Source organism: Orbicella faveolata, unplaced genomic scaffold, assembly GCF_042242905.1.
Source record: "Orbicella faveolata isolate gen_17 unplaced genomic scaffold, um_ofav_v1 contig_48, whole genome shotgun sequence".
NCBI classification, from domain to species: Eukaryota; Metazoa; Cnidaria; class Anthozoa; order Scleractinia; family Merulinidae; genus Orbicella; species Orbicella faveolata.
The window spans coordinates 13,795,303-13,819,201 of record NW_028301578.1 but is presented as its reverse complement, the minus strand read 5'-3'; the positions used below and the strand labels follow the sequence as shown (position 1 = coordinate 13,819,201).

Below are 23,899 nucleotides of genomic sequence, written 5' to 3'. Positions count from 1 at the left end.
TTCCCGCTTATGTAGAAATATATTTTTTCACAAGAACTGCAGAAATTCTCGCGCGATTATTGACAAGTTTTCATTGTCAATAAACGGACAGACACATGAATTTTCTCCCTTCTCCCTTTTTGCCTTTTTGTTATTGAAAATAATTGACGTCAGTTTTTCATGCGTCTGTCCTGTTATTGGCAATAAATTTCGTCATAACTATCGCCTCTCGGATCTACAGGGTACTTTGACATGACGAAATTCATGATCAATAACAGGACAGATGCATGAAAAACTGACGTCAGTTAATTAGAGCAGGCATGGAGTATGGACTTTGCTGTAAATTGAGCTCATATCATTTCACTCACTCAATCCTTCGTTCCTTCATTTCTTCGTTCTTACCCAGGTTGTTCGCTTCCTGTTAACGTCTTAAGGAAACCACTGACAAGTGCATTAAATTATCGTTGTCGCTTGCGCACCGAAGTCGACAAATTGAAGTTGTTAAGGTGGTGGAGATACGATGAGTTCACCAAGCGATTTCTTTTACTTTTTTCCCTAAATCTCTGTCTGGCTAACCTGAACAGCGGGTGTCTGTACACAGGTTCTAACAAGCTGAATAATCGATCGACCACACGAGGGCACAGACTACAACTTTGCTTATAGCACGTTTTACAGGCAAAAAAAATCGATGCAAAGACTACGTGTGCGGCTTTCGATTTCGTCACGCTTAGTATGCCACCTTAATACGTTAAACTATTTTACTTCATTCTGCTCGGACTACACGCTTCACGGTCTCCGAGGACATAGTTTTGCCTTGGATAGCTTCACAGTCTAAAAATATGGTAAACTTTTCGATCGACACTCTAGTTTTTAAGACCCCTTAATACAATCAATAAACCAAGTCCTCTTCTTATCATTTTACCTGCGATTCGTATTCACTTTCTTATTTGAAGTTTGTAAAACTTAAAGGGTCCGCATGAGAAAAGCTATTGTTCTTCTCAAGTTATCTTTTAGCCACTTGCATGCAAAATGAGAGGAGTCGATTCGTACCAAAGATGATTATGATGTAAACAAACGCCTTGCTTTCTTTTCAAATCCATTCAATTTATTAACAATAGAACTTTAAACAAGTGAACCTGGGTCAAGCTGAAGTTATAAATTGAATCTCTAACACCCTTCCATTAGTTCTAAAACCTGCACCTCGCGTCGCTGAAAGTCTTGAACAATTGCTACACATTCCGCACAATCTCTTAGCAATGAGGTACTTTCGATAGACTCTCAAAAAACGTCAGGTTGACTTCGATTCCCAAGTGATCTGAGGATGGAACCCGAACTCATTCGAACCTCGTTTGGAAGACGGTCAGGAGTCGTCGTCTGGACTTTGCGGAGATAAACCCGTATGTACGGTTAGTAAGAAAGTCCTTTATTTAAACACGATGACATTAAAAGCATTACATGCTTGAGGGCTCATGTGTAACTACCCAACACCTAATTAACCTACAAGTAAAGTGGATAAGATACGCATAATCAGTCAAGAGCTGTTTATAATATAGCCCTAATACTCATCGACTAAAACTAACTCTTCTCTTGACGGTTCACATCAAAATTTACGGTACTTTAACAATTAGATTATTCGCTCTCGATTTCTATGAGGTGATAGTTGATGAGGCCGAAGGCCGAATCAGCTATCACCTCATAGAAATCGAGAGCAAATAAAACAAATTAAACTCAAAAATAATCTTAAATTCTCTTTAGCCAACCATTTCTAATTATTTTAGTACATTGTATTTAACTTTACGCTTTAGAAAAATCGCGCGGACTAAATTGTTGTCTGGAATTTCTTGTTGTGTACGCGCGCTCATCAGTTTTTTCAACATTTTCTAGTTTTTTAAAGTCCTAAAACCGTAAATGTCATTCTTTCAGTCTTCTCATGAATTAAATTATTCATTTTTACCTAAATTTTCTTCCACAACTTCGCAAAAATGAGAAAACGTCACAATTTCGCAGACGACCTACGGCCACCGCGCACTAATAAGCAATTAGATTATGAGCTCGAGATTCCTATCGCGCGATAGAATCACTATCACGCATAGAAATCGAGAGTGAATAATCTAATCGTTTTAATATAAATCTACTAGTCGTTCAAAACTTTACCTAAATCCTCTTCACAGACATTTCGAAAAGGCCAAGAAGCGGCCGTTGTTTTGTTAACAATGGCACACTGCTAGGCTACTCACTATCTATCACAGAATAGATAGTGAGTAGCTTAGCAAGTCAGAGAACGCCATTCGTGATAGAACGCTAGTAGATTTATATACTAATGGCTGATAGTATACGAGTAGCTCAGCCAATCAGTTGCAGCATTAGGATTAGTATCGACCAGTCGACAACTGACGGTTAACTATAAACACATGCTTCGAATCCAGCACAATCGGACGAAATGTCAGCTTTCCCCTGCTTAACAGCTTATTCTGAATTTTTCTGTTAAAAGATTGTAAAAAATCCTTTCATTTGCTACATATTTCTACCGGTAGTCTTTTAGTTATGACATCGGTAGGCATTTGTAGTTCATTGCCCTCTTTATCAAGTTAACGATTGTTGATTTTTCATAATGAAACTGGATGAAATTAAAGCATTTCCTGCAAATATCATGCAGCCATGTCTTAGTTTAAAGGTCTTGAAACCAGCTTGTACTGCTCTCTGGATTTCAAAAAGCCTGCTTTACCAAGGAGTCTGAATTCTACCCTAGCCGGTGACGTCACCAGAAGATCACTCTCTGGGACACGCCCTAGGTTTCGCACTTCTCTGTCTAGCACCCAAACAAAAGAGAATGCAATTTCTATACTGATAACAATCAGACGATTGCAGCTGCACTTAGTTAGCGACTGAAATTTCCTTGGCTGCTAAAATAAAACAGAAACCTTCCGAAATTATGAGACATGCTCAACGTCCATTAGTTCTTTGTTCTATATTAGCTTAAAGGAGCTACGTCACAGTTTGCACATCTTGAATTGTTTTGCCTAAATTTCTCTTGCTCTTGCTTTTCTTCTCTGTAATCCGTGTTAATCTTCTCCATCCTTAACCATCCTTGGTCTCCTATGATTTGTTATCATCTCTTTGGTGTTTTGTAATCTTAGTAAACTATTATTTTCAGGTTTCCTTCACGGAAAAGGTAATTTTGTATGTGGCCAAAAAAACTCAAAATACCGCACGGTGACTGAGCTCCTTTAAGATTCACTCTGATGTGGCATACTCCGCAAAGCTTCCAGCGCTTCTGAGCATCCCACTTTCTGCAGAGCCCGACACAATTTTTTTATCGTTGCTCCCTGAGGGCCAAACTTTTCTTTCCATTTTAGAAGCCCTTGGTGGCACTTTTCAGCAACTTCACTGTGCTTGTTATCTTCTTCCAAATTTCTAATGACCACCTCAGCCATGTACAGGTTCCGCAGAACCTTCTTCCAGTTGACTCCAACAAGTTCATGAATGCAAAGGACATGCTCCTGTGTGACAGGACCATCAAGGCCACCTGATAACGATAATTTTGTAATAAGTTATGTTTACGATTCAAGAGAAAACCACTCTTTACAATGAAAGTGATTCTATGTATTTTAAATAAGTAAAGATGACCCTTTGCTGAGAAAAATCTTGTTGAGATCTCCCCTGAGATGTGGCTAAGTTCATTGTTAAGCGTTTTCTCGATTGCGCTGACTTCGCCCTTTTCTGAACGGACTTTGTTAGTCGTTTGGGAGCGGTGTGAGGGCTTTGGAAGGTTTCACCTCGTAACTCTTAGAATAATGAAACTATGACAATGAACCTTGGATAATGTATAACAGTAAAAAAATTAATAAAATTTGACGTCTTTGAGAGGATAGATGGCCTGTTAGGTTTGACCGAGTGCAATATGATGTCAAAGTTTTAAAAAAATGTAAACGCTCAGAATTAAAATACTTTAAGGGATATTTTGTTTAGATTTTGTTTAGAAGTCTCAAGACTGAAGAAGACATATCAATTCTTCAAACACTGAAAATGTGTTCGGAAGATGGGACAAATTCCTATAAAACAAGTCGTAACTTAAACTATAGCTTAAATAATTTATGTTTCAATGCTTGTTAAAAAAACGAGACGATTCGGTTAGTGAGCACTCAGTCACATTAGAAAATAACTTAACAATGAAGTTGATTTTAATTCTCGTTTAGTTGCCATTCCATTTACGCATTGTAATATTGTTAGTGTGATTTCCAAACCCTTATAACACAACTGGAAATGCCTCAACTCCGTGGTTGTGGCTCTCTTGCTCCTCACCTCCCTCACACGTCGCTGCTGAGGTTGAACTTCCAGCAGACGCACCAGTGTCACTAGAGACTTCGTCGATTTGGCCGTAATCTGCGATATTTTCGCGGCCGATGTCATGCTAGTAGAAACAATTCGAGAATATAAGTCAGTCCAAATGTATAAATATATATATGACTAAATTTATAAAAACCATGTTAAAACTTTGCACCAAAACAGCCATATGCACTTTGATTTCACAACTCTAAAAGGCTTTAAAGTCGCTCCAAACGATAAAAAAAAAATAGAGAGAAAGGAGAGCAAGAAAAAGAAGATAAGAGAGTGGAGGAAAAAAAGGCTGACATGTCTTTTAACTTTTATATCGTGTACGCTTGATTTCTTTAACACTGTTGTGTCATTAATCCAGACATACATCTCAACGGAATGTGGCTGGATGACCCGGAAAAGCCCAAAAATGAGCGTGTCGAATTACTGTCAATCTTTCTAAAGCGACTGCAGTCAAACTGGTGCATTTCCTGATCATTTCGAACATTCTCTGCCAATAATTATTTCAACGGAGCAAGACTGGATGACCCGGAAAGGCTGAAAATTGAGCGTGTCGAAGTTCTGTCGATACACAGTTGAGGAGAGGGGGGTCATGTCGTATATTTGTGCGAGGGTAACAGCGTTTTCATATTTGCCGCACCAGAATTTGGAATAAGCCAAATAAAAGCCTTGTCTACCACGCTCATTTCCTGCTGTGTTGTCATGTCGATGGACTACACATTGCTGACCCGATAACTTGTTGGCCAAATTTGGGTGCGATCAAAACCCAATTGCACCATTTTGGTTCGCTTCGGTGTCACATGGGGATCACTTGGTCATGTGGTATACGTATTTTGGCTTAACCGCGTCTTTCGAGACTATGAACTATGGGGAGACCAAACGAGCCTGATGTACTGCTGAAGCATATTAAAAGGTACCACAATGCTACTCAGGGATATAATGACGATTGTAAAACCAACATTAACCAGCTCTAGTTCCTCAGTTCCTGCTACACTGTTTGGATTGCCATCTCTATCAACATATCCTTGATTTTCTACTCCCACATTTTCCTCCCGTGTGTAGCGTCGACATCTCCCCCTGCAAAAAGTAAAAAAAGCAAATGAATTGATCTCTATAGAGTAAAGAAATGCCCCATTTTTCAAAACAAAATTACATTTGAGACAAAAAGACTTAGTACCCTTGGTTATATTGGTTTTGAAAACTATCATTGGCCTGCTGCACGTCGTTTTGATTGCCCTCTCTTTCTTCATCTCCTGGATTAATTCCTCTCACATTTTCCCTTCCCATAAAGCGTCGCCATGTCCTTATGCTGCAAAAAATAAAGCAAATGCAATGATCGTTCTTAAATCAGGAAATGCTCCGTTGTTTTAGAAAAAAAAAAAAACTTTTCAGACCGAACGACCTAGGACCCAGGGAGAGAAACAAAAAGAAAGAAAGTCCTTCTTTCTAAATCAAAACATTATTGTCACTGTAATAATACTGAAGAGGACTTACAGAAAGTGACGTTTCAATGTACAAAGGAGGGCGACCAAAATCGATGTAGATACTGCAAAAGACAATCCCACGGCAATGGCGAGAGAAGACGTATGCTCCAAAATTACTGCTTTTGCCGTGCTGGAAGTTTCTGCGATGAAACAACAAAATATGGTTTTCTGTGATAGTGTTTCCCACTTTCTGCGAGCATTTACTTATTTTAAAAGGCCTTAAGTAAATAATTTCAAGACAAATAAATAATAACACTAAAGGTATGAGAGGGTCTTCTGAGACGGGAGAGGAGGGGGTAAGGGGGGGGGGGGGGGGCTCGGAAGTGGAAGCCCTTTAAACTAAGCACCAAGATTACAAAATTCCAGAGGAGGCTGTCGGCAATGTGAGATTAGATGTATATGTCTTCGGAATCACGTGATTATAACGAACAGGAATTGATTAATTGGCCATGTTGGATTTAGTGATCTATACTTATGACCGTCGAAAAACTAAGAATCACAAGGATTGACCAAAACACAGCAAACACGAGCCAAAGTGATCCTAAAATAAACCAAACCAGAAAAGATTATTGCAAAAGCAATTACAAATTTTCTCTTGAACTGTGGTAAACTCAGAAAATTTGGTGACTTGAGCGGAAACAAAGTTTCGATCAACATGTTACGTATTTTGTATATAACCTATCAGACAAATATTGACAATTTTTAAAAAATCCTCAGATGTACAATCTTACTCATACCCCCACAATGGTACAGTTCAAGAAATCACGGAAATAAATACAAAATCAAGCCAGAGTGCTTATGGAATTTAAACGTTCACGAATTTCTGCAGCTTGATGTAGAAAACTGGAAAAAATAGAGAATTATGTCAAAAATGTTGAGTTTTGGTCAGACTTACTTGAACTTTTTCGGTTGCCATGCCAACGTCAAAAGTCACTGACACGCAATTGACATACTAAAATATCCGCGGAGGATGAATGAGTAAAATGAGTCGTCTTTTCAAAACTTTGAAAAAACTTATAGGGGCGGTGGCATCCACCTCCTAGGCCTTCCCTTTTGTACGTCCGAAAGTTAAATGTACGTCGAGTACCTATACAGCGGATGGGATTTCCACTCCATTGCCCAGTCTCTAAACAAGTCCTAGTGACATTCCCGTCGGCTTTAACAAATCCACTTTGACATCCGAATACGCAGTTTGATCCATACGTATTACCACAGTAACCATTCAGCAGAAGGGCTCTTGAAGGGATGTTCAAAGGCCTGCAGGTGACAGCTTAAAACGTAATGAAGAAAACTGTCATTTTAAAAAGAGTTGTAAATGTTAATGCTGTCTAGTGTTAACGTCTATGGGTATGAACCATTAATTTAACCTCGGCAGGGGTAATTTGCCGAACGCCAAACTGTTTGCTTGCAGTTTCACTCATGTTAGAAAGGACGGCATTATATTATATTTAGCTTTTTTGAACGATTAAAAGCTAACCACAAGCAAATACGAGTGAAACTAACTGCGCGGAAAGCAGGTCAGTCGACGTCCGATGTTCTGCAGTCGGCGTTTTACAAATTTATTTCACCTTGGCAAAGGAGATCTTGGCCACTCCAAGTTCTGTTTTCGAGACATCTTCTTAACGGTGAACCAACTGGGTTAAACCCAGCAGTGCAGGAAAACCGACAGACTGTATTGTACTCTGTTGCTGTTCTTGTGCAACCCTGATGAATGCCATTGAGTGGGATTAATAAAGCTGGACACGTAACAGCTGAAAGACGGAAAATATTGCATTTCGTTTATAAGGGAGGTCAAGTACACGTTGAAAGTAATTGCACCCAAGATTTCTACTAATTCACTTGCCAAGCTGTTATCGCACAGTTTGCTATCGGGCAGTTTGTTATCGGACAGTTCAATAAACCAATCACATTTAAAGTTTTAGTTTAAATCAACCAGTCTCAATTTCAGAGTAACATCAAACAATTGACGTCTCCTTTGTCAGCCTTTTAATGCAAATTTTTCTTTTCTTTCATAACATTGCTATTCTTCTATTCTCGGAAATTGTAATTTTTATGAATAATTAACAATTAGACCCGAAACCCGCAAGGGCTACTGGTCAATAGCCCATTCGGCTTCGCCTCATGGGCTATTGACCCGTGGCCTTTGAGGGCGAAGGGTCTAATTGTTTTAGTATCACCCAACTAGTCGGACAGAAAAGGCAATAATAAAGTTAGCAAATACACGTTGAAGAAATATTTATTTGGGAATAAAACGAAAGAAAGGGCACGCTCGATTGCGCCAATTTCGCTACTCGAGGACTATTACCAATAGTCCTCTAGTAGCGTAGCTAATTAAAATGTAGGATTTGCATTAGTCCACTAGTTGGGTGATACTAATTGATAATAAGACCTCGTGTCGTCCAATTCGGTCTGTAATCATGCTCGTGATAAACAAATCGGACTTCCGCTGCGCGGTCGTCGGATTTGGTTATCACTCTTATCATTACAGACCGAATTGGACTCCACTCAGTCTTATTACCATTACTCATTCGCGTGTTTTTGCCGTGTGCTTCGTCACAATCACAAGTTCCGTTTATCAATCGTTGTTATTACGCTTCAAACAAGAGTTGGTTTAGCACCTCACCATTACACTGAGGCCGTGATCCAGTCCATACTCCATTGCTATCACATCTGCGAGTTGCTGACCCAGTCAGGATGTGCCCGCTGTCACAGGAAAAGTGACAGGAGTGTCCTGGTAAATTATAACACGGCGCTATGCTTCCTTGGGCAGGGGCGGTCAATTGAGGACAGCGATTTACTGTGAAAACAAAAATAGATTACTGAAGGTGATGCGTTGCTTTTGGGGTTCATCAAAAAGCCGTTTTATATGTATACACGGTCGCTGTGTATACAGTCCTTTGTGTTCTTTCCCCGCCCTTTTGCTAACTGGTCCTTTGCTAAATGAAAGCCAAGACGCGAGCAGTTTTATAACGAAGCGGGTATTTGATTATGTGGCTAGCTCCATGAGCGGGCAAGATGAACTGAATCATGTGCTTTGATTGGCTACCCGAGCTGGAAAGATGGCGCTACACTGTCCGCTCGGGAATTCCTCCCGTCAGAAGATTCTCCACGAATCCCATATTATGAATATTCTGTTGACCAAGCTTGCTCGGTCAAGATGGCCGGATATTGGCGTCGCTCCTTTTTTGCGTTTTTATGGACCGAGCCATCTGGATCAATAGCCCGTCTATACACTGTATTACATCTTCACCTGCTACACTTCACTTTCGCGACAAAGTATTTTTAAGTTATCACTGACACCGCGCGCGCGTTCGCGCTCTCTTAAGGAAAAACAATATCATCAATATTCGACTAAAAGCTGAGAAACCCCCAATTTAGGTGTGCATTTTTATTTTGTTCTGTGGAATCTAAATTATCAATGTTTTACAAAAAGAAAAGAGAATTACCATGCTTACTATGATAAAATGTCAGCAAGCTAAATCCCTTCCTTCTCCATTTACAGAAATTATATTTATACTTTACCAAAAGAATTGTTAAATTAGTTATTTCTGTTTTCCTTGGAAATAAGATCTTGGATCAACGTGATCTTATTCCTTTTGAAACTGTCACCGTAATGCCATATATAATTACCTCCTTGGCATGTAAAAGCATCACCAGGCTTCAGTTGTACTCCCTCTGGGCAAAAACACTGATGACCGTAAGGATTTGGAAGACAAAGATGGCTGCAATCCCCATTCAACTGCGAACAACTGGTAGATCCTATAAGGCGAGGAAGAGTACGTTATCCTGTTACCTAACATCATATGTTTATGTAATTAATGATCAAATAACTCTGCATTACCAACCAGCAGCATGTCATGCTGGAGGTTCTTTTTGTCGAGTTATGATTGGGGAGAACCATTTCGTGGGAAGACAATTCCGAAAGATCGATCTGCAGCGTTCGATCCACCTTAAAGTACCGTTCTCGGCATACGAAGCTTTCAAGGCCAAGTGCAGCAATTTCCATTTTCTTTGCCACATTCAGCCAGCCTACAGTTTCTATATAGGATTTTCTCCTGCACCCTGCAAACAGAGCCTTTTCTTAAGATGCATATGCTTTGTTCCGTCTCCTATCCGCTCAAAAAAGAGATAAAAGAGGCTCTGCTCTCAGGGTGTTTTCCTGCCTCTTTCCCATTTACAAGACAGGTTGAGATTAATTACTGGTCATGTTGACTAAGCCTGACGTCCTATTAATAAATGACAGTGAAGTTTTGGCATTTCTTAGTTACGTTGGTTAAGAGAACATTTCGAAATACATTTAATATTTAATGTATTTCGATATTCATTACGTTGGTGAAGACTTAAGTAAAGCGTTTGGACTAAACCAAGTTAAATCAATAGATAAAAAAATATATATAATGCTAACCTGCAAAGTCTTTGGATTGATCATGAACATGCAATTCCATTGGTTGTCCCATTCCGTGAACAACGACTTCATCTACAGAAGTTGTCACGTTGTACTTATGAATACTTTTACTTTTCCAATCAGACCAGTAAACAACGTCATCAAATAGTGCGAGTCCAAATGGATGCATAGAATCCGATGATAGATCCAGTATCACCACGCGATTATTTCCTTGTAGGTCCACCCTCTCAATCTTTTTAAGGTACCCATCGCACCAGTACAGTAGTCTATTTTGATAATCCATAGCGAGCGAGTTCACCCACGTAAGTCTGGAACTAACAAGAGTTGACCTGGCCGAACCGTCCATGTTGACTTGTTCGATTTTTCGCGATATTCCTCTGCCACCCCAATACATCTTACTAATAAAAAGGATAGTGTTGAAAATCAATATAAAGAGAATACAGTACTAGACGTATGGGGATGAGATACAAACTGTGGGATAAGTGGCAAGAAAAATGTCTCACTATGATAGCTTTTCCTCTGGAAAAGCGGGAATGTCCATGCATTTTCAAGAGCGAAGATCATCTTTAACAGATTGACCTATTCCAAAGATTTGGATTATCAAATATTTCCCAAAGGTGACCTAATACCTCTACAACGTCCACAGCGATTGATAAAAGTAATAGAAGAGTGACGAAACTCCAAAATATTATTTTGGTTTGTATCGATATCCGATAGTACGCTAGCAGAGTGCCGTAAAACTGGATCTGTTTTGGAATTTTAGATTACCTTTCTCTAATATTGAGTAGTATGGCTCTTGGTTTTTCAATGTCTCTTGTGATTAGGCTCCTTCTAGATGACCCATCTAATCTTGCTACCTCAATTCTATTATTTGCTTCATCTGTCCAGTAGATATTACGTCCAATATAATCCACTGCCAGTCCTTCCGGGGTAATAACATTACTGTGCGCAATAACTTCAACTGAAGACCCGTTAGGAAATGCTCTGGCCACTAATTTTAAGGTCACATCTGTCCAATATATTTTTCCTTCGACTGGATCGTAATCAACGGCCACGGGTCTTGAGATGTTCTTGTTGATTCCCAGAGGATAGCAAGGGGTCTCGGGCACTTCCAGAGGAACCTTATAAATTTCTCCAGTGTCTCCTTCAGCAAAGAGTAAGAATTTATCTGAACTTGTCTTGTAGAACATACCTTGAACATAAGAGATTAACCTATGAGAACCGAACAGACCTACATATACAACAAAATTATAGAACGACCTCACTGCTATTGAACTGCCATTATAACGAATGTCAACACCTTCAGAGGCGGATCCAGAAGGAGGGTTGAGGGGTTACAGACCACTCCCCCCCTTTTATGAACATTTTTTTTTATTATTTCTTCGGCTCTTCATAAACATAATAGAATAAAATTGTTTTCTGGCACGTTGTTGTAATGTACATTTCGAGCCCGCATTATTATTTTTGGTTTTCTGGTTGAGAAATAAGGTAAACTCCAGACTTTATATCATGTCTTCACAAAAGCTTTCAAGTGTAAGGAATGCTGGAAATGGCGTTTTAAAGGGTAAACTGACCATGGACCCCACCTAGAGTCAATTGCGATCCAGCCGATTGGCGTCGAAAGCTATTAAAGTGCACGAAGGGTAAAGCTAAGTACATCAGCTTTTGAAACTTCTTGAAGATCCAATCCACATTCCTTCAGTTTTGGTGGGATTAACCTCTGAACCTGAGAGTTTTTTAAAAATCGAATATTAAAACGAAACCTTTTGGTATTAAATGGCCAAATGAACCAATTAAAGCCCTGGGGGATTTATTGCTCTTATGATCAGAAATTACTACACGAAAAAAACTTCATAGAAAACCTGGACAGTGTTAAGAAACTTATAAATATTTGGTCTGCAAGAGGTCTCTCTCTCTACGGAAAGGGAACAATAATAAAATCCCTGATTGTTCCAAAATTTGTCTATGTATCGTCATTATTAACTACCCCCGAAGGGAGTAACCCAAGAACTGAACCGATTGATTTTTAAATTTCTATGGAAAGGCGTAGACAAAGTCAGACGTTTGTCAGCAATAAATGATTTTGAAAAGAGTGGACTGAAAATGATTGATTTAGAAACAAAGGTTAAAACCGAACAACTAAACCTGGCTAAAGAGAATTTTCAGCGAAAATGACAGCACATGGAAAAATTCCTTACATCACGTACTCAAAATTTTGGCGGCCCTTTCTTATTTCATTGCAATTATAATATAAAGAATCTCACAATCTCTTCTCAATTTTATACCGACCTCCTTCAGAGGTGGGCGGATTTTCGAGACAAGTTTTTCTGCGGAGAAACCGTGGCACAATATGATAGGAATAACAAAGACATTCGTATAGACTGAATAAACCAATATTCTATAAGACATTTTTCGAGTCTGGTATTACGCATGTAACTGACCTTCGATTTGATTGAAATATTACAGAGTCCTATAATATTATTACAAAAAAGATGAAAAAAACAAATATTTTGGCATGAGCAGGTCTCAGATATGCCGTACTGTCCCACTTAATCTCAAAATCCAAAATAAATAATCACACCTTTTTACAATGCCACCCTCTCTGATTATTGAAAACAGTGTTTTTGATATTCTCATGAAAAAATCAAAAGACTATTATACAATGTTAATAACTAAAAAAGCACAATTTTCTAATAATTCTTTAGTTCTGAAACGCGATTTTAACTTAAATGAGGATCAGTTAACAAAAGTGTTTCTTCTGCTGCATATTGTGTGTTCTGAGGCTTATGTTAAGGTCTTTCAATATAAGGTCTCTTACTTTATTCTATATACCAATACCAAATTACATAAGATAGGATATATTACAGACGATAAATTCTCTGTTTGTAAGTCTGAACCAGAAACCCTATTTCACCTTCTTTTTAACTGCGCGTACTCAAAGCTTTTCTGAAAAGATTTTGAATTTTACTTTCACTCTTTATCAAAAAAATTTGTTCATCTTAGCTTGCGAGATGTATTAATAGGCATTGTAACTTCAGAATGCCCCTTACTAAATTATTTCTTGTTGATAGCCATGCTATATCTATGGGATTGCAGAAGATCTCAAATACTTCCAAGCTTAGCTGGGTTTATGATAAAGATCAAAATTAAATTTGAAACGGAAAAATATATCTGCACTAAGAACAAAACTTTAGATCAATTTATTAAAAAAATAGGAGACAATTTGTCCCGTGTAAACAATAACTGTATTCTAACTATTTATTGTATCGCTTCCTTTGTAACTTTCTATTGCCTTTGTGATTGTATTTTAACATAAATGTATTGTACAGTATGTTTAAGCTAGTATTGTAAGTTATGTAATGATATTGTAAGTAATGTGTTATACGGCTTAATTAGTACGTTGTGTTTGTAAGTAATGTTTTAGTATTTGTAGTTGTCGTAGTATTGTAAGTAGTGTGAGTGCTCCAATAAAATTTTAAAAAAAAGCTTTTGAAACTTGCTCAACTCGTTATTGTTTATAAGCATGCAGTTATTGTGTCAACCGTGTTTTGTTTAGCATGCTTTTAATTTTTTTACTTTTCTTAAAAAATACTTTTTCTGCACTAACTCTTTTTGTTTAAACATATTTAACCTCAGTAATATTTGATACGGTTTAGAGTTAAGCTGAAGAAATACAGCACTCAAATCACGATCATGTGGCGGCCATTCAGAAAGTCAAATTATGATGTAATCCAAGTCATATAAGATCAGCCAAGTCACATCACAAGGGGGAGGGGAGATAAAGACCAAGTAGCCTGCTATGAAAGAAAGAAAGAACCTAAAGCTCTTCCTCCTTAACTTCCCATTATTTCCCAGTTCTTAATAATACCTTCTCACAAGAATCAAACAACTAGGGACCAGTTAGCTCGATAGGTACATACAGTAGTTAACAAGAATGACGCAACCAAACACATGGATCCCTCACCATGGTCACATGTTCTCCCATCAGATTGAAGGGCAATGCCCGATGGACATGCGCACTGGTACCCTCCTGGCTTTAACAGACAGAAATCGCTACAGAGTCCATTGTTTTGAGAACAATTATGAGAACCTGATAATAGACAAACAGAAATGAATTACCATACCTAACTGATTCAGAAAAGAAAATAACGATTTAACACTTGATACAGTATTACAGATTTTCATTTCTCTCGTTATTATTTTTAATTTTATTTAAGTTCTTGATGCATTATGATTTTAACTATAATTATTAACAGTTACTTATTATGCAATAAGTATAAAAACAAAGACTGGCAAATGAAACACCGACAAATGATGAGTGGACACTTTACTATAACAAAGTTCATGGTAATTCGATTACTGAGTTTATTTTTCACAGTTATTATCGGGAAGCAACACCACCGTATGTTATGATAAAACTTATAATAAGCCAAGTATTATTGGCCAAGTATTATTGTACGTGTACCTGAAAATATTAAGGCTTGATCAAATACGTGAATGTCCATCGGTTTTTGAAGGCTATTAACTATGATCTCCTGGTTTCCACTGCTTAAGTTAAAACGTGAAATGCTCGTGGTATGCCAATCAGTCCAGTATAACATGTTCCGATACACTGCCAGTCCATAAGGATGGATATTAACCGCAGATGACATTATTAACTGTCTGTTTCTTCCATTGAGGTCTGATACCTCGATTTTGTCAAGTTTAGCATCAACCCAAAACAGGCGATTTGTGAGTTGGTCGATAGTGAGTCCATTTGGCTTGACAAGGTTTCCAGTTACAATGGTTCGTCTCGCTGAACCATCCATCTCAGCTTGTTCGATCTTCGGATTAGTGCTCCAGTCTGTCCAGTACATCATGCTGAAAGCAACAACAAACACTTACTGAAAACGTTTCACATTATTCTCATAATTACGGACGAACAGACGATCCAAAAATTGTCGGCAACTGTTCGAATTGTCTCGTTATGTCAAGCAACCGTTTAATTAACTGGGAATGCGCATTAACTCAAAGCTGGCAATTTGAATGCTATTTGTATGCAGACGACTAACATCAATTTCTCCCTTAGATGTAAAACTCAGATGCAAAGGTCTGCGACATTGCTTACAGTGTCGCTGATTTCCATAACCAACATTACAAAATGACCAGTTATTAATATCATCACAACAACTACAATTTCCTCAAATATGCGGTGGTTGGTACATAAACTGCCTTATTTTGCACCAATTAAATAATCTGCAAAGTTGTAATCAGACAGTGTAATCGGACAGTTGACTGTAATCGGACACCTGTAGTCGGACAGTTACCTGAGGCAATCATTTAACCCTCGGATGTACAGGGGGTAGGTATACCATGTACTCTAAGAGGCTGAAACTTTCAGTAGCTGTTCATCCATTCTCCCCGAAAACTGATATCCAATTGTGTGTTAATGGTTTTTGACGTTGCCATGGCAACCACAAATTTCAAATAGGTCTGGCCAAAAATCAACTTTTTTGACACAATTCTCTATATTTTCCAGTTTTCTGCATTAAATTGCAGAAATTCATTAATATTTACATTCCATAAACATTCTGGCTTGATTTTGTATTAGCTACTTGATTTTGTATAAATTTCTTGACTTTTGAAGAAAATAGTGAAATTCAGGATGAGGGATTCAAGATGGTGGGTCAAATGACGTCCTAACCACCAAAATTATGTCACCTTGTAGAGCAACCTCAGGGCTATCTAGCCAATGTAGGTTTATTTCGCTGTGTCCAAACAGAACGAAAACCCATGGCAGGAGTTCCATCCACACCCCCTACCCTTGCACCATGGTTGGGGTATGAGTTAGCTTATACGTCCGAGGGTTTAAGGTAATTCCCTTGAAACTGTTCTACTATCAAACTTTTTTTGAAACTTGGAATAATTAACATTCATGATATGAACATTAAAAAAATGCAATAAAAAATAGGTTCACTGTGCTTGTTTATGCGTCAGCGGGCTCTTAAAATGTGGTATTTTTACTGGTTGCACGTTAAAAATTCGAATCACTTCATACAGAATTAAGTCTTGGTTACTTGAAAGACAAAATTTTATCCTGAAAGTAAAGCTTCTTTTATTCACATAAGCAGCTAGTATTGCTTCATTTAAGCCGTTTCTGATTGCCTGGTTGTGGGAATATTATACTTTTTCGGACAGTTCCGTGGTTAGCTTGAAATCCTCGCCTTGGCCAAAATACACCCAGTACGGAACTATTTTTCAAAAAGACAAAAATCATGTTCTACTATCAAACTTTTTTTCTGCTTCAAATATGTTCTTTATCTGACTGTTCTTAGCAACTACCTGAAAAAAAACATCGGGGGTCACCGTGCTCGTTTAAGAGAAAAGGAGCATTTATTTCGCTATCGAGCTTAGTTTGAGGGAAATTTCTTACGTTTTGTGCGCGCGCCCTAATGACGCGAAAACCATGCGCAGTAGGGATGCGCAATGCAATAATAAGGACTTCCCTTAAGTCTAAATTTACCAATCACAGCATTGATTATAATCATTACAGTTACCAGTTCAAATGAATGATTTTGTTTAAAAGTTGTCGAGGTTTATCTCCGGTGGCTGTTTTCAAAGAAACTCAACAGCCATTTTTCAAGCAATTTTCCTTTGTTTGTTTTTTTTTTCGGTTTGTAATTACCACGTTTATTAATGACCGTTAAAACGGGTATTTGTCAAATGAAACTTCTACTCTTTTGAGAAAATGGTAATGATTATAATTAATTGGAATCCAAGGACGCTTCACAGTCGTGCGATTTTTTAATCAATCATATGAGTACAGACCGCTTTGGATTCTACTCGATCCTATTACCATGCTAAACTGCAATAAAAATATCGTAGTGTTATACAGTAGCTTATGCATCTCACCCATTTCTCTCATCGAGTACAATGGCCCTGGGCTCATCAAGTTCATCTTTGATCAACAGTTTCCTTCCAGTTCCGTCAAGCCGTCCTACTTCAATCCTATTGGTACCCGCATCTGTCCAATAAATGTTTCTTCCCACGTAGTCAATGGCTAAGCCGTCTGGTGATTGAACATTGCAGGTAAACAAAATCTTCACTGTAGTGGCATCGCAAAACGCGCTAATGATTCGACCTAGAGCAACGTCTGACCAGTACACTCGATCTTCGACAGGATCATAGTCCACTGCAATTGGGTGCTGAATTCCAATATGCTTGAACAAAGTTATAGGGGCGAATGAGTTGGAGTCCAATGGAACAAACTTGGTAGATTTGTTGTCAGCGTCGGTAAAAAGAATAAACCTGTCGACACCTGCAGTTAAATATAATTTAATTGAAGAGAACTGAGTCAAGGGAAACATATCATAGGTAAACTAATACTCAGAAACACTGTCATCAAATAAGCGTGTCTCTTTAATTAATTGAGGTACACAAAGAAATACACATTACAGTTCTCGTAATATTGACATCCGGGGAACATCACCAATAAGAACGATACAATTCATGCATAAAACTGAAACGAAAGACAGGAGACGTTGGATTGAACTAGTGTAACGAACACGATCAGCCGAGCAATCGGAATGCATAGAACACAGCATGTAATATTTAACACTTAATGACTGGTCCCGAGGGGAACAGAGAATTTTGTTTCCCGAGAATCTCAGTGTTTCCCGAGACGAAGTCGAGAGTAACATTGAGATTCGAGGGAAACAAAATTCATTGTTCCCCAAGGGACAATTCATTAAGTGATTTGTTATATAGCAAAACAAGTGCATCAAACCGGTGGAAAACAGAAAATCACTTTATTGATAAATGACGTGCAACAGCGGTCAACATTTCGCGAATAACAGGGAACTGTTTCCCGTTTGACGTCATAGTTTTCGCAATGTTGCACGCTTATAGCAATTGGCGGGAAACAGTTTCATTGTTAGAGATCATGTGACCATGAACTAACCAATGAATGGGTGCGCTGTGGCGAGAAAAACGCCAGCTATATAAGAAATAGATTTAGCCAAGCCTAAAAGCAGAGCTCCTGACTGCAACAATTGAGAAATATAGAAGCCTCGACCGCGTTCTGTTTTGTTGTAAAGTACGCAGGGAGCGGTAGAGCACGAAAGAAGTGTAGGGAAAACACGAGACGTAGTCGAGTGTTTTTCACTACTTCTAATTAAGTGCTCTACCGCTTCCTAAGTGCTTTACGACAGAACAGAGCACAGTCGAGGCTTCTTTATTTGTTTAATGATAAAGAATCCAATAATTTCCCTACGAATTTGGCTGAATTTACTTTGATTGGCTAACGAGACGACAGCTAGACTTTAGCTAAAGGCCGCTGCACACATGCCGATTTTTTGTCGTAGAACTGGAAATTTTTTGTCAGGGTGAGATTGGGTTAAAATTTGTCGGGCCATCAGCTTGCCGCATACTAACCGATTTTTTGTCGCGACTAACCGCGTTGAGGCTTGGGGCCGAGTCATCCAAAATCAAGATAGCGCCTATTCCACTGACGTGACTCTCATGACATTTCCTGAATTCGGCTAATGTGCGGCGGCCTTAAGCTTTCAGTTTCTAGTGGCTTTCGAGGGAAGAACGAGGCCTTCAAAGTTCGCTTTTTAGCTTAATTCTTAAATAACGATCTAAACGTTTCTAGTCCAGAGTAATCCGGCCGCATTGTGGCACCAACATGGCGTCTCCATACAAAACTCTATAAATCTTAGTAAGGTTGTTTACATATCAATCATCAGTATCATATACCAAATTCTTGACTTAGTTCACTTGAATGGATAAGGTTTTTATTTTTGATGGCTTGACAGTGCAAACCAACAATATTTATGATACTTTCCCGGGGGGGGGGGGGGGGGAGGATACTTCCAGAAAAGTTGGGTAGGGGTGTGCGACCCTCTTCCCAAAACCCCTACCCTATTTATGACCAAACTCTGCGATTTTTTGCTACCCTATTTATTACCTGGCCGAAAACTCGATACTCTATTTATGACCGTTGCGGCTGGCACAGTTGCCCTAAATACAAGTTATGAAGGGCTTTTGTTGATGGTCTTGTTGATAACGATGAACAAGAGAAAACGAGAGAACACATCCCCGTGCCCTATGATAATCTTCTCACGCGGATGCGAAGCAATCCGCGTTACAAATTGGGTCGCTTTGATTTTTTGTTCGTTTGTTTTGTTGTTGTTGTTGTTGTTGTTGTTGTTGTTTTCTTCTTCATGGTAGTCGCAAATTGTAACGCAAGTCGTTATTGCCGGTTTTCACATGACGTCACTAAAATTCAAACTACAAAACTATTGATCTTCATGAGATTTTACTTAAATGATGTATAAGAGCAGCTGAAAGCTAATATTCATAGAAATTTTTGCTCCGAATGGGTTCTTGGTTTCGTGATAGACTACGCTTGAATTTCTAAACTTTGGCGTGACGCGGCATTTACATGACGGCGGAGAGAGCTGTCATGTTGGTTAAAAAAGTGACTTACTGCGAGGAATTTGGCTATCTGAACAATTCTTGTATCAAAAAAAGTATTATTTTAATGTTTTTGAGTTCCTCGAGGGATAAATGCACGCTTTTGTAGCAAAACTCTGTGACAGATGTTTCTGTTGGTTTCCGGCCGCCATGTTGGTGCCCATCCGGATGGGCACCAGCATGGCGTCTCCATACAAATCTCTATAAATCTCGGTAAAAAGTTTTTCCGCATATCTTGGATAAGAAAAATTGTTGTGACCTGAATCTTGGCGAGAGTCTTGGCATATTTACCTTCTTTCTTTTTTCAGATTCTGAACTTTATTTGTTGAACGGTTTTGATTTTGATTTTGATCTATTTTTTATGGTGTGACACTGAAAACCACCAATTGGCTACAGGTAATTACATTGTAGCCAATGGTACCTCCTGTTGTTTTTTAATCCGGATTCAAGGTTGATTTTGTCGCAACATGGAAGGCTTCATGCGGTAAGCTCCGAAACGGCTTCACGAGATACACAAACCCTCAAGTTGTCGCGAAATGTGAGCAGATTTTATGCGTGACAAGTTGTGAGTTTGATGAACGAGCAGCAAAGCCAAAATCTGTTGTTCAAAGTAGACCCGCTCTCTAATATTCGCAACAACAAAGTTGATCACGCAAGGTGAAAAACTCGAAACATCAGCCAACTCGAGAGTTTTTGTATCGAACATATCAACAACCAAGGTTTTCTCCTTCCTTTAGAAAAAAATCTTTCACCATTTTCACTTAATTTCGTTATCGGGCCTCACTCTTCCCACAGAAACCAACGATGATCACTGCAAGAACCATCCGCGTTAAGGCCTCTAGGCCTCTTGTTCAATCAGTTTTAAGCTTCGCATCACGCTGTCAAAGTTATTTTTAGTCTTGGTCCCATGATCGCGCAGGCAATGGCCAAGTGCCATCGGGTCGCGACTGCTATAGTAAATACGAAATTGAAAATCTGACTAGGCTCGATTACCAGTCGCTGTTCGGGAAAGGAGCCCGCGTTCCTCCCCCGAAGGCACGGCTGGACGCGTGAGGATTCTTTTGTTAGTCTTAGCCAATCGGTTAACCACCTGCAGATTTTTGTCGGGCATAAAATTATCTCGTCAGTCCGGATTGCGGCCCAGGATGGTGGACGAAGTGGAATTGATAAATGGCATGCGAAAAAACTTCAGAGACAATCAAGATCGAAAGTTTAAAAATTCACGACAAGAAAGGATGGAATAATTGGTCAATGGCCAAGATGTGTTCCTTTTTCAGCCAACAGGGTCGGGAAAATTTGAATCTTTTGCTTCCGGAACGTCAACAAAGACTAAACATTGGACTCAAGAGACCTAACAGTCAGTCAAATAGATGTATTATCTTCTTTAAGGATAGCGACACCAGTCTCTGGCGAAGCCGGGCAAAATTTTTTTTTTTTTCAAACGAGCTAAATCGCGGGTAAAGCAAACCGAACTAGCAAAACATACATGACAAGTTTCAGGGTATCAACTTAACAGCGGAAACCTAGCAGACCAACATGTCACCTTTGACATGGATGACCAGTTTGCTAAACCGCAGTCGAACGGCGCTGCTCTTCTCAAAAAAACGAACTCTTCCTTAGAACACAGTATCCATGTATATAGTGCTCTTCCGCAGCAATAAAGTGAAACAAAATAGGTTGGAAAAACAAAATTTCAAAAAACAGAACGGCAAACGTACAAATGTTACGAGCCGCAGGTCCCGCCGTAGGTATCATGTCGAACTGGACTTGAAAGTCGTTTCTCAGAAAGTACCGAACAGATTGATGCGAAAAGTATCTCTTTCGAAGGTTATTTCAAAGCCCAAGACAGCTAAAATATTTGTTTCGCGTTTGTTAGAACTTTTTATCCGAGAAAACTGGTGCAAATGAATTGCTGACAAGAATTGCTTTCCGAATAAACACGTTCGAAAGTTGTTTCTCGATAAGTACTGAGCGAATTAAATTGAAAAACATCTCTTCTGAAAGGTTTTTCAAAGCGCAGGACAGCTAAAATACTTGTTTTCAGTTTGTTAGAGCTTTCACTCCGAAAATCCCGATGCCACTTTTTGCTTATTTAGTTTCGAAAGTGCTGTGTAATATTTTACCAGAGTTTGGATGTCCACAGTGAAAAAAACAGTTTCTCTGGAACTACCACATCGTTTGGATCGAGAGAAGCCTCCTTGAAAAGCATTTTCAAACTACTGGGCAGGAAAATTATCTTCAAAAATTATTGATCTTGTCATTTCTCTGCATGACTGATTCACATTAGGCGCCATACTTGCTGACAAGAATTCCATTCTAACCCGCGCTGAAGTCGTTTCTAAAGTACTGAACGGCCTAAAGCGAATAAGATATCTTTGAAAAGCTCTATTAAAGCGCGAGACAGTTAGAATTTTTCTCCCTCTGTATATATGAACTGCGCTTCATAGATCCAGGTGCAAGTTTTTGCACATTTCATTAACTGTTAAAATTAAACCTTCAGTGTTATTACGTCAATTAAATTGGCCAATCGGATGTCTTTCCTAAAATGGCCTCGCAGTTTGACCAAAAGTGCTAAAATGAGAATGAAATTGAAGATTGTCATTGGAAGAGGCCCATGTATGGTGGATATGTTCTCTTAGATCATGGTCTCTTGCGATGAAAAAGTAGCTTCTTTTGAGTAACATACCCAATTCAAGACTAGAGTGCTAGAACCACACCCCATTTAAGACCAAAATGGCCAAAATCGATACTCTATTTATGACCAAAACGGCTGAAAAACCCCACCCTTTGGGGCCGCACACACCTATATCGCCCATATAAGGGAGTACCCCCCGGGGGTGCTTTGCATGCAGACGGAAGGCCTCATACGCACTGTCTGTTTACACCTGGATTACCCGGGGCGCTTTCCATTGGACGAAAAGTTTTAGTTTAAATTTTAGGAAATTTTCACTGGGAGATGGAAAATCATTTCCCTATATATTGACGGCACCTTAGTAGAAATATTTTACGAAATTTCCGAAAAATGGACAAATTTTCAAAGATTTCTTCTCGATTTGGCTTTCAGAATCTCCGGAGACTTTTACGTTGAACAATTTGCATTTCGGAGTTCAACCAGTATTGAATATTCTGAACACCATCAAAGAAAAAACCAAACCGTTCGTTCCCCGTTTTTCCAAATGGAACGTGTTCCTGTTATACCATACCTTCACTACTGCATGCTCTTTCATAACGATAGGAGACCAAATTGCGCAGAAGTAGCTCTGCATTTGGTTAATTATGCTCCATTGTTCCCATATTTTTTAGCCGAAGAATGTTATTCAGAGAACACGCCATGTTGGCTGAAATCGTTGGCTTTCTATTGTGCCCGTTTTGACAACTTACTTGCACAAGCGTTCACAGTTTCCATGTGAATCAACATTAACGCCACCCACAGCAAAGAAATCCGGAAGATGGAACTCATGACAGCAGCAAATTATTGTAGTGCCTGTTTATTAAGACAAATCAACAGCATTAACTTTTGCAATGTCTCGAGACCCCTGTTCGTTCAAAGTAACAAGAAAATATACATTAACAGTCTTACCAACATGATCAACTTAACAGTAAGAGATAAAGATTACTTCCTGACAGGAAAACGAGCTTCAAATGCTGCCGGCTACTGATACACTGTACTTTTACTTTCTAAACATAGAAGCCGGGACTTTCCCTTTTCGAACACGTGATGTATATGTTAATTCGGAAAGTGGCGTCTATGAATTCCGGAGACGGTTTTCAAATGTTGTGACGATAAGCTTTTCTCCTGAGAATGTATCTTTTCGTTTGGACGGACACTTGAGCTGAACTGAACGATGATCGCTCTGAAAAATTCAGGAATCTAACTCTGGAGAGCACTAAATGACCAGCGGGAACGGAAACTCGTCACAATTACCCCTTTGCTTTCATTTTCGATTTTGAAACTTCCTGGCTCCTCCTATACCCTGTCTCCAAGCAACAACAGAGTTAAACAAAACAAAAAACAAAAAAGAGCGGAAACTAGAGCGAAACAATAGACTATACTAAATGCTTCTTTGATACAGTATAAAAATAGCCTATTGCTATTGATTTATGGATATTTATTCACGGAAAGTCCATTTGTTGAATGGGCTCATTGTTCCATTCCTCTTGCATGCTTGAAGAACGTCTGTTCTCTAATTACTCTGCAGTGAAGCGAGAACAAATCATTTTCACGCTAGATATAATGAAC

General features: G+C 38.9%; 1 protein-coding gene across 2 annotated transcripts; it reads right to left on the bottom strand.

The window, feature by feature from the left end:
* Positions 1 to 1,381: 1,381 nt before the first annotated feature.
* On the bottom strand, positions 1,382 to 23,720 carry LOC110039651 (low-density lipoprotein receptor-related protein 6-like). Of its 2 annotated transcripts, none has more exons than XM_020744783.2 (16): positions 23,240 to 23,720; positions 23,041 to 23,143; positions 17,095 to 17,500; positions 14,669 to 15,063; positions 14,168 to 14,293; positions 10,972 to 11,395; positions 10,204 to 10,601; positions 9,429 to 9,557; positions 8,422 to 8,595; positions 7,367 to 7,549; positions 6,886 to 7,068; positions 5,809 to 5,938; positions 5,492 to 5,623; positions 5,274 to 5,391; positions 4,282 to 4,390; positions 1,382 to 3,505 (listed from the first exon to the last, which is right to left on the bottom strand). In XM_020744783.2, exons 2-16 carry the CDS (start codon positions 23,117 to 23,119, stop codon positions 3,207 to 3,209), a joined length of 3,285 nt encoding a protein of 1,094 aa, XP_020600442.2. In that variant the 5' UTR covers positions 23,120 to 23,143; positions 23,240 to 23,720; the 3' UTR covers positions 1,382 to 3,206. The 2 variants fall into 2 exon arrangements, with proteins under 2 accessions (XP_020600442.2, XP_020600443.2); XM_020744784.2 differs by having other exon boundaries at positions 5,280 to 5,391; positions 23,240 to 23,707.
* Positions 23,721 to 23,899: the final 179 nt, after the last annotated feature.